This window comes from Drosophila subpulchrella, chromosome 3R, assembly GCF_014743375.2.
Source record: "Drosophila subpulchrella strain 33 F10 #4 breed RU33 chromosome 3R, RU_Dsub_v1.1 Primary Assembly, whole genome shotgun sequence".
In the NCBI taxonomy this organism is placed as follows: domain Eukaryota; kingdom Metazoa; phylum Arthropoda; class Insecta; order Diptera; family Drosophilidae; genus Drosophila; species Drosophila subpulchrella.
In genome coordinates, this window is record NC_050609.1 from 6,817,163 (window position 1) to 6,829,379 (window position 12,217).

At 36.2% G+C, this 12,217-nt stretch overlaps 1 protein-coding gene across 4 annotated transcripts in view; it reads right to left on the reverse strand.

Moving 5' to 3' along the window:
* Positions 1 to 6,918: 6,918 nt before the first annotated feature.
* The window catches only part of LOC119550321 (nephrin), a 67,398-nt gene continuing 62,099 nt past the window's right edge, over positions 6,919 to 12,217 (reverse strand). For 2 of the 4 annotated variants that reach the window (XM_037858939.1, XM_037858930.1), the window contains exon 18: positions 6,919 to 8,342. In XM_037858939.1, the coding sequence (XP_037714867.1) occupies positions 8,278 to 8,342 (65 nt within the window). In that variant the 3' untranslated portion in view covers positions 6,919 to 8,277. Of the gene's footprint in view, positions 8,355 to 12,217 lie in introns of all 4 variants that reach the window. The other 2 variants (XM_037858948.1, XM_037858957.1) reach the window with 2 other exon arrangements.

The window sequence follows — 12,217 nt, forward strand, 5'->3', positions numbered from 1 at the left end:
GTGAAATATTTAAATGTAGATTATTAGAAAATTCAACCACAAATTCAATGAGGTATATCACGTCCAAATCGGAATCCAATTACTAAAGTTATGGAATCTGGAAGTGGAGTTTTGGGGTATCGTTCTAAAACCCATTGGAAATAAGGAAAAATTGAACATGAAAATGGGTTAAAAATTAAACCATCTTTTAAGTGAAATATTTAAATGTAGATTATTAGAAAATTCAACCACAAATTCAATGAGGTATATCACGTCCATATCGGAACCGAATTACTAAAGTTATGGAATTTGGAAGTGGAGTTTTGGGATATCGTTCTGAAACCCATTGGAAATAAGGAAAAATTGAACATGAAAATGGGTTAAAAATTAAACCATCTTTTAAGTGAAATATTTAAATGTAGATTATTAGAAAATTCAACCATAAATTCAATAAGGTATATCACGTCCAAATCGGAACCCAATTACTAAAGTTATGGAATCTGGAAGTGGAGTTTTGGGGTATCGTTCTGGGTTAAAAATTAAACCATCTTTTAAGTGAAATATTTAAATGTAGATTATTAGAAAATTCAACCACAAATTCAATAAGGTATATCACGTCCAAGTCGGAACCCAATTACTAAAGTTGTGGAATTTGGAAGTGGAGTTTTGGAATATCGTTCTAAAACCCATTGGAAATAAGGAAAAATTGAACATGAAAATGGGTTAAAAATTGAACCATCTTTTTAGTGAAATATTTAAATGTAGATTATTAGAAAATTCAACCACAAATTCAATGAGGTATATCACGTCCAAATCGGAATCCAATTACTAAAGTTATGGAATCTGGAAGTGGAGTTTTGGGGTATCGTTCTAAAACCCATTGGAAATAAGGAAAAATTGAACATGAAAATGGGTTAAAAATTAAACCATCTTTTAAGTGAAATATTTAAATGTAGATTATTAGAAAATTCAACCACAAATTCAATGAGGTATATCACGTCCATATCGGAACCGAATTACTAAAGTTATGGAATTTGGAAGTGGAGTTTTGGGATATCGTTCTGAAACCCATTGGAAATAAGGAAAAATTGAACATGAAAATGGGTTAAAAATTAAACCATCTTTTAAGTGAAATATTTAAATGTAGATTATTAGAAAATTCAACCATAAATTCAATAAGGTATATCACGTCCAAATCGGAACCCAATTACTAAAGTTATGGAATCTGGAAGTGGAGTTTTGGGGTATCGTTCTGGGTTAAAAATTAAACCATCTTTTAAGTGAAATATTTAAATGTAGATTATTAGAAAATTCAACCACAAATTCAATGAGGTATATCACGTCCAAATCGGAACCGAATTACTAAAGTTATGGAATTTGGAAGTGGAGTTTTGGGATATCGTTCTGAAACCCATTGGAAATAAGGAAAAATTGAACATGAAAATGGGTTAAAAATTAAACCATCTTTTTAGTGAAATATTTAAATGTAGATTATTAGAAAATTCAACCACAAATGTCACGTCCAAATCGGAACCCAATTACTAAAGTTATGGAATCTGGAAGTGGAGTTTTGGGGTATCGTTCTAAAACCCATTGGAAATAACGAAAAATTGAACATGAAAATGGGTTAAAAATTAAACCATCTTTTAAGTGAAATATTTAAATGTAGATTATTAGAAAATTCAACCACAAATTCAATGAGGTATATCACGTCCAAATCGGAACCCAATTACTAAAGTTATGGAATTTGGAAGTGGAGTTTTGGGATATCGTTCTGAAACCCATTGGAAATAAGGAAAAATTGAACATGAAAATGGGTTAAAAATTAAACCATCTTTTAAGTGAAATATTTAAATGTAGATTATTAGAAAATTCAACCACAAATTCAATAAGGTATATCACGTCCAAATCGGAACCCAATTACTAAAGTTATGGAATCTGGAAGTGGAGTTTTGGGGTATCGTTCTAAAACCCATTGGAAATAACGAAAAATTGAACATGAAAATGGGTTAAAAATTAAACCATCTTTTTAGTGAAATATTTAAATGTAGATTATTAGCAAATTCAACCACAAATTCAATGAGGTATGTCACGTCCAAATCGGAACCCAATTACTAAAGTTATGGAATTTGGAAGTGGAGTTTTGGGATATCATTCTGAAACCCATTGGAAATAAGGAAAAATTGAACATGAAAATGGGTTAAAAATTAAACCATCTTTTAAGTGAAATATTTAAATGTAGATTATTAGAAAATTCAACCACAAATTCAATAAGGTATATCACGTCCAAATCGGAACCCAATTACTAAAGTTATGGAATTTGGAAGTGGAGTTTTGGGATATCGTTCTAAAACCCATTGGAAATAAGGAAAAATTGAACATGAAAATGGCTTAAAAATTGAACCATCTTTTTAGTGAAATATTTAAATGTAGATTATTAGAAAATTCAACCACAAATTCAATGAGGTATATCACGTCCAAATCGGAACCCAATTACTAAAGTTATGGAATCTGGAAGTGGAGTTTTGGGGTATCGTTCTAAAACCCATTGGAAATAACGAAAAATTGAACATGAAAATGGGTTAAAAATTAAACCATCTTTTAAGTGAAATATTTAAATGTAGATTATTAGAAAATTCAACCACAAATTCAATGAGGTATATCACGTCCAAATCGGAACCCAATTACTAAAGTTATGGAATTTGGAAGTGGAGTTTTGGGATATCGTTCTGAAACCCATTGGAAATAAGGAAAAATTGAACATGAAAATGGGTTAAAAATTAAACCATCTTTTTAGTGAAATATTTAAATGTAAATTATTAGAAAATTCAACCACAAATTCAATGAGGTATGTCACGTCCAAATCGGAACCCAATTACTAAAGTTATGGAATCTGGAAGTGGAGTTTTGGGGTATCGTTCTAAAACCCATTGGAAATAACGAAAAATTGAACATGAAAATGGGTTAAAAATTAAACCATCTTTTAAGTGAAATATTTAAATGTAGATTATTAGAAAATTCAACCACAAATTCAATGAGGTATATCACGTCCAAATCGGAACCCAATTACTAAAGTTATGGAATTTGGAAGTGGAGTTTTGGGATATCGTTCTGAAACCCATTGGAAATAAGGAAAAATTGAACATGAAAATGGGTTAAAAATTAAACCATCTTTTAAGTGAAATATTTAAATGTAGATTATTAGAAAATTCAACCACAAATTCAATAAGGTATATCACGTCCAAATCGGAACCCAATTACTAAAGTTATGGAATTTGGAAGTGGAGTTTTGGGATATCGTTCTAAAACCCATTGGAAATAAGGAAAAATTGAATATGAAAATGGGTTAAAAATTGAACCATCTTTTTAGTGAAATATTTAAATGTAGATTATTAGAAAATTCAACCACAAATTCAATGAGGTATATCACGTCCAAATCGGAACCCAATTACTAAAGTTATGGAATTTGGAAGTGGAGTTTTGGGATATCGTTCTGAAACCCATTGGAAATAAGGAAAAATTGAACATGAAAATGGGTTAAAAATTAAACCATCTTTTTAGTGAAATATTTAAATGTAGATTATTAGAAAATTCAACCACAAATTCAATGAGGTATGTCACGTCCAAATCGGAACCCAATTACTAAAGTTATGGAATCTGGAAGTGGAGTTTTGGGGTATCGTTCTAAAACCCATTGGAAATAACGAAAAATTGAACATGAAAATGGGTTAAAAATTAAACCATCTTTTAAGTGAAATATTTAAATGTAGATTATTAGAAAATTCAACCACAAATTCAATGAGGTATATCACGTCCAAATCGGAACCCAATTACTAAAGTTTTGGAATTTGGAAGTGGAGTTTTGGGATATCGTTCTGAAACCCATTGGAAATAAGGAAAAATTGAACATGAAAATGGGTTAAAAATTAAACCATCTTTTAAGTGAAATATTTAAATGTAGATTATTAGAAAATTTAACCACAAATTCAATGAGGTATGTCACGTCCAAATCGGAACCCAATTACTAAAGTTATGGAATCTGGAAGTGGAGTTTTGGGGTATCGTTCTAAAACCCATTGGAAATAACGAAAAATTGAACATGAAAATGGGTTAAAAATTAAACCATCTTTTAAGTGAAATATTTAAATGTAGATTATTAGAAAATTCAACCACAAATTCAATGAGGTATATCACGTCCAAATCGGAACCGAATTACTAAAGTTATGGAATTTGGAAGTGGAGTTTTGGGATATCGTTCTAAAACCCATTGGAAATTACGAAAAATTGAACATGAAAATGGGTTAAAAATTAAACCATCTTTTAAGTGAAATATTTAAATGTAGATTATTAGAAAATTCAACCACAAATTCAATGAGGTATATCACGTCCAAATCGGAACCGAATTACTAAAGTTATGGAATTTGGAAGTGGAGTTTTGGGATATCGTTCTGAAACCCATTGGAAATAAGGAAAAATTGAACATGAAAATGGGTTAAAAATTAAACCATCTTTTAAGTGAAATATTTAAATGTAGATTATTAGAAAATTCAACCACAAATTCAATAAGGTATATCACGTCCAAATCGGAACCCAATTACTAAAGTTATGGAATTTGGAAGTGGAGTTTTGGGATATCGTTCTAAAACCCATTGGAAATAATGAAAAATTGAACATGAAAATGGGTTAAAAATTGAACCATCTTTTTAGTGAAATATTTAAATGTAGATTATTAGAAAATTCAACCACAAATTCAATGAGGTATATCACGTCCAAATCGGAACCCCATTACTAAAGTTATGGAATCTGGAAGTGGAGTTTTGGGGTATCGTTCTAAAACCCATTGGAAATAACGAAAAATTGAACATGAAAATGGGTTAAAAATTGAACCATCTTTTTAGTGAAATATTTAAATGTAGACTATTAGAAAATTCAACCACAAATTCAATGAGGTATATCACGTCCAAATCGGAACCCAATTACTAAAGTTCTGGAATTTGGAAGTGGAGTTTTGGGATATCGTTCTAAAACCCATTGGAAATAAGAACAAATCGAACATGAAAGTGGGTTGAAAACTTGACCATCTTTTAAAATAAATGTTTGAATACAGATTATTAGAGAACCAAAACACAAATTCATAGAGGTATTCCACGAGCAAATCCGGATTCAATAGCTTAAGTTATGGAATATGCAAGCGCAGTTTTGGGTTCCCGTTCTGAAAGCTCTTCAAACGATTTTTAGAAACCGATTTCAATATAAGGACAATAATATTTAAAGCCAAAACGTCGCTCTGTAATTTATTTGTAGATTATTTGATTTTAATTTACTGTTAAGAGTATAATGCAAATAATAATCGATATTAGCCAGAATGTCAGAGGCAGATGTCGGATTCTGGCCCTTGAAAAAAACCCTCTTTGACCGAATTATTGCTGAAGGGGAATTGCTGTTTGGGGGCCTTAATATTTCAGCAGCCCTGTCTCTACTAAGTACGCCTTCGTGAGCGGTGACAGGGTATTTTGAATGGCCAAAGTCTCGGATGTCCAGGGGCGGCGTTTAATTTATTTAAGCACGCTGCGACTAAGGAGTCACATTCTCTTTTTGAGCAGGAGCGACAGGCACTCCGGCTTTGAATCAGAGGAATCCCAGGAAGTGGGGCGACTGACCCAGGATTTCATTTCGATTTGAGCACTTGCCAGCAAATCTTCGGATTTATGTGGCTTTATTTTTAGTCCGAGTGCTGCAAAGTGCGTTTGGGCCGGATGGATGAAAAAAGTGGGGGCGGAGGAACTTTGGAACTTAAAATTCCTGGCAATTGCCGGTGGAAGCTGAAGCTGCAACGAAAGCGCTTGCCAGCAAATGAAAACGCCATAAAATTGACAACAAAAGCAATGGCAATGGCAATTCCAATGGCGAAGGTAAGTTGGAAAGTAGAGTGAAAAGTAAATCCGCACGTGCCAACCCAAATTACGGGGAATACTTCAGCAGGGGATTGGAAATGCGAGACCACAATGCAGATTCCGAGCAGCATTTTGAAATTAAGCTCCGTCTTGAGCATGTCTTGGCATTCATAAGGTAAATTCGGTCGGGTGTTCCATTACCAATCGATTTACCTAACTCGATTCGAATCCTGTCCGGTTACCAACTTCTATTAAGCTCTTAAAACTCTGCAACCAATTATGGGAAAGGGGCATCTCCAATAAGTTTTCATTGCTACTAAACACATAGTAAGCTATAAACTTTTTAATTACTGTTAATTATTGAAACATGTACTTAGACGAAGTGTGAATTCATTACTTATTATTACCGAGAACCAATGAAGAATATGTATACAATTAGAGGTAAGTTTAGGTGGGTGTTTCATTACCCATCGATGTCCGTACTCAGTTTCTGCTCTGAAAAGTGTGCAACAAATTACGGCAAACAGACTTGCATTTGCAGAAAGTTTGCCTGGAAAACTTTACCTTCTTGGGAGTTGGCGTTGCAAATTTCCCTCCAACTGTTTTAATCTTCTGTGCATGCCAAGGCCAACCCACCAGCTCCAACGCCGCCCCCTTAAGCTTTACAGCCTTAATTCAAATCCACGGCTTTTGGGCGGGTAGCTCGTGTTTGGCTTTGGGGCAAAGGAAAAGGGAAAGGGAAGAGGGAAGAGGGCAGAGGGAAAGGACGAAGGATGGTAAAGGAGCCTTGTGCAAAGTAATGAAGGCGGTCTCCATTGACCGACCGCCTTGCCGATGTTTCGATTACGCGCCTCAAGTGGCAATCAGGCTGCAGACGGGGTTGCAGCGCCCCAGGATTTGCTCCGCATTAATAACACTTAACCCCAGGCCAAAGTTGGGCCGACCCTGTTTCGGAAATGGTTTCGAATTCCTACCAAGTCGCGGCATTAATCTTCGCTTTGATGTCCAAATCGCCGGCTTAATTGGAATTGATTCGAAATGTGAATGGTTTGAATCTTGTTTATTTATTCAGTATTCGGTATTATTATTAACACACTCAGTAGTTTCGACTTAGTTTTTAATGTATTTCACTTTTAAGTTTTCGCTTTTCTCATTCGCCTTTAAATTTAATTTATTTATAAATCTAACTTTGCTTAAAAACAATCAGTTTGGTTTTGTCCAGAGTGACAGAGACTGAGAACGACACAATGTGTTCCATTTATATGTATCTATATATATAAATATTTCAATTTATTTCATTACGCATACGCACTGTATATTTTGCTAGTCTGCCATTTCACATTATGTTTGTATATTTGAAATTAGAATTCGAATTACATTGGAGTATTGTGTAAACTGTATGGCGTACTATTATTATTAATATTATTATTTAAATGTCGTACTTTTGCTCGATTACTTTAGTTATTTATAACATTTACACTGAATTCGCATTTATTGTTTGTGTTGTAGTTTGAGTCTAGGTCTTGTGTGAGTGGAATTGCTGAGGACTCTGGGAATTGGCTGTTCGCTCGTTCACTCGACATTTATTCATTATGCACTCAAACATCGCCCACTTGGCTGCTGTTGCTGTTCGTTTATTCTTGGGTTGTTATTCATCTTTGGCCCTTGGTTCGGCTTATTGTGGTAATAGAATATTCATGGAATTGCCATAAATAGCGACTGATCGGAGAAGAGTGGGCTCTTCGGGCCCAGAAAAGGTGAGAGCTTTTTCGAAACACTTTAATTTGCCGGATAGCAAGAAGATAGGCCTTTAAGTGCTAGTGAATCCTATATCGCTATGCAGACATTAATGGATGAACGGCCTTTGTATTGGCTTCACTGCCCAGATATTTTCGCATACCTAGTGCAAAGTCCGTTGGCCAATAACTCTATGAGTCTAATTACACTTTCCATACACACTGGCTTACGGGCTAGTTGTTCATTATTAATTACAATTAATATTTAACATTTAAATGCAGTTTGATTAATGTTTGCCCGTTCTCTATGTACAGTCGATGGTGCAACAGCAAAATGAGTGATCTGTGTCGTATTTACAAGTTTATTATTTTGATTTCAGTTACAAGTTTGTAGCGTATTTATAGCGCAGCTTCTGGGTTCTTAACGTTTTCTTTTGATTCTTCCTAGGCAATTTCGCTTAATAGCTGACAATTACAAAATGACTTATCACTATCTACATATATCTTGCCTGTCTCCGCAGACATTACACAATATACGATTTACCTTTAACGCTAATGCATTTAAATTTATGCTAAAAATTTACAGCTATGTTAAATGAAATGCCTGTGAATTATGTATGTGTGTGGGCTAGCCGACTATGGTAGATATTTATTATTACTTTTTACAATTACTTCAGCGTTGGATCCAGGGTCGTAAATTCCAATTCGCCGCGCGGCAATATCAGATCCGGGTCTGCAATATACACTTTGGTTGGTTGGTATAAAACAAAATCAACAACAATGGCATATGTGTGTGTGGGGGAACGTGTGTGTTTTCAGAGTTAGGATGTGTGTTGGTGTGTGGGCGAGACATAAATTCATGTGAGAGTGAGTAATGAGTTCGAGTGTGAGTGTGGGTATGAGTGTATATTCAGGAATAGAGAAACAAAGGCAAAAATGTTTATACCGATTAGTTTGGCTTGGTTTGGTTTAGTTGATTTGGTTTTGGTTTTGGTTGGTGGCTATTGCTTTTCAGATTCACAACACTTGCAAAATGACATCATAACACAGAGTTGCAAATTATGATTTGAGCGGCGAAAAGAAAAGAGAACCATTAGCAAATATAGTACGTAGCGAAAGCGTGGCCAACTGTGCGCTGATAACAAAATAAATAGCATCTAATAAAACAGCACAACAACGAACAGAAACAGAAACAGCAACAGCAACAGCAACAGAAACATCGAACAACAGAGACATTAACAACATTTAACAGGGCAGCACTTCAATATTAATATTCACTTTACTGGGCCACGCTCCCTATTTCGCATTTCGCATTTCCCCTCGTAAACGTAAAATAATTCAACAATTTCTTAATTTTTATGGCGCATTTCGAAGGAATTTATGAGCCGAGCGAGGCGAGTCGACTCGAGTCGAGTCGGGTTTTATTGTGGTCCGACTTATTGTGCCGCCCGGGCACAAGTGAATCTTGAGCGTCATCTAGCGCTTGTTGTTTACGATTTTGCAGTTTGTTATTTGACGTGGCTCCTCGGGCCCAGCACCCTGTGATATTTTATTATTATCGCCTTTTATGTCACATTTGTGCGGCGTCTTTGAGCCATAAAGACGCACAAACTAAGGCAACTCTCTAGTGTTCCTATGTGTGTGTGCGTGTGTATTCGGGAGGTTGTGTCCTTTCACGTTTACTTTCACGCCATGCCTGACAGCATTAAAAAATGTCAAAAGTCGCAAAAATGTTGCCAGCCAAACAAAAAGCAGAAAAAAGCTCTAAAGGGAACGGTTGCCAAAGGGGGTGTGAGGGGGGTCTTGGGCGGAAACGGAAGTGCGGCGACAAATGAATGAGCAGCGTTGACATTGAAGCTTTGGGAGAGCGTGTGCGTGTGTGCACTAAAAGAAATTTGAGTGCCTGATTATGTATAATTAAATAAAGAATGGCAAATTTCTTCAATTTCTTACAGAAATATAATTTGTTTTTTTTAATTTTAAAATTTAAAATATTTATGGACCTAAAGGGCACAGTGGAAATTAATTTGTTAAAATTGTTTAACATAGGCACAGTGGAAATAAATTTGTTAAAAACTAGAAATAATTTTTAAGCTTGAATTTTTGATGACCAAGAATTACTTATGGGTTTTTGCCTCTTAACTCCCCTTTGATTCCAGAGAATTACAGCATTTTTTCAGAGCTCAAAAATACTGATTCGACAAACGCTTCCACTCAGTTGGTTTTAAATCCTCTTAAAGATCAAGCGAATTTTGTGGCAAGCAGAATCGTTATTTACAAGACATTTTCCTTACAATACTTGTATTTCTTGCTGTGTAAAGCCTCTGCTGCCGCATAAACAATGTTGCTCAAGCAAATTCTGCGGCATTTTTTGCGGCATGACAGAGACATCAAAGTGAGGGCTCGGAGCAGATACACACATGTGCTTTAAGGAGTCTTTAAGATAATGCCTCCATGCCACATTGCCATATAGCCATATACCCATATAGCCGCAGCAAATGGCGCCGTGTGCTCATTTCGAGTGGCTGCTGTGTGTGGCTGGGTCTCAACTTTGTCTAATTAGACGAGTGCCGCTGGAGTGCACATGGAGCGTGGAACCTACAACCTACAACCTACAACCTACAACCTACGAGCGACAATCTACAACCCACTCGCATTACTTACAATCCAAATGCTCGCACAAAAAGCCCGGCCAGCAAGGACGAAGGCCACACAAACGTGGCTCAGACGCTCGCGACTCTTGACTCGCACAAACAGCAAGACAAACAGCAACAATGAAACAAAAAGCGAGATGCTGGGCCAAAATGAATGGAGCAGCATGAAATGAAACAAATGTGCACAAAAAAGCAGTTCCATCCCCTCTTAACCATCCCCTTTCCCAACCTTATAGTACGCCATACGCAGAAATGACTGTGGGGCACAAAAAGTCAAACGAATTTGACTGCTCGGAGGGTTTCGCCCTTCGGTTCCTCTGTGTTTCCCTCGGTCCCTCATGCCCAGTGCCACCTGTACAGTGAAGCACGCGAGACTGGCATATGCAATTAAAAATGCTGGCTAATGACAGCAACTGCCACGATGTAAAGATGCGAATGGCTGTCTTTTTCTGGCCGTGAGTGTGTACCGTATGTATATACCCCTTTGTGTATACAGTGGCTCACTTGTTTGCCTTGAGTTACGGCGCTGGAAGCGTTTTGCTCTTTCCAGGGCCTTTTTATTTCAATTTGACATCGCTGTGTAAATGTGGGGACTATGAATTCCTAGGCAGCAGCTAGGGAAAATGCACAACCCCAACTTGACGCTGTTCGTTTTGGTGGAAAATAATCGTAACTAGCTTTTAATAATAAATTATTATTATTATATTATGTTTAGACTTATTGAAAGCCAATCTGTGGGATTTATTACAAATATAGATAGCATTTTGTAGTGGAAGCCATGACATATGGTTTTTTAATTGAATACCCATTAGGGCTAAATATCTTCTTAATAACGATAACATGTTCTTGGCCTATCACTTTTACCCTTCAGTTTAATTAGTATAAAGTCATATGCAAAAATTGGTTAGAAATATCCTTGCTTTCAAAACGACTTATAAACTTCTTGTAATAATTTTTATAAAAGTCAAGATAGGGTTTAATAGTTTTTCCATTCAATCGGAATTCGGGGAATCATTTAAGCTGCTTTGCAGCTCAGTGTAATCCCGGCCAAGACAGTTCCCAAACTGTGTGTTTTTAGTTGGCATCTTGGCGCAACAGCTAAGAGAACATTTCTGGACCGTTCCCCAAGCTCTTCGGGATCCTCAGACTCTTCACTTCAGCCCGACTTTGGCACTTGTTAGTGTCTTGTAAGCCAGTTGACTTACTTTACGTTCTGCCGGGTGAAAGGGCAGCACTGGAGCGGGGACTAAAGTGAGTATGTCGTGTCATGTCAGCCGAACAGTCCCCCATCGCACATAAATTAAGGCGACTGCCGGTGGGGTAGAGCAAAAAAAATAAATATATATATTAACGAGCGAAAGGACAGGCTAAAAGTAATGAAAATATAAAATTAAATCGCTGACAAAATCAAATTTAGCTAATTTGCGACATTTGAACCCACGCAACGGGTGCCAAAAGAGAGGAAAAAACGAGAAAGAGACATGTTGTGTTAGCAATAATATCACGTATACGACACATATGCCCATTAAATAATATTTGCATTTGCCAGCATGTCGGCACGTCAGACCCAGGCAAAACTCACTGCTGGCTGTTTGTTTGTTTGTGTGTCTTTGTGCTTATTTTTGTGTTTTAATTTAGTGCTTTCGAAATAATTAAAATTTATGCAATTCAAAGTTAAAACAAAGTCTGCATGAGCTCGCACAGCAAACAGGATGGCAGGGGCGGGGGGCCAAAGGGGTTAGAGCAGCAGAATATTTTGCAAATTTGTTGCTGTCTGAGGCATGTTTACGCACATAGTACATATGTTTGTTTGTCGACAGCGCTCCAAAATTTATGCGAATCATCCCAAGAGGACTTGGCACTGCACACTGAGTGATACATAAGCGGCTGGCTAAGCGGGAGTATCTTGTGGAGAACCCATATATATACACCATATAGCTATATAGAGAAGTAA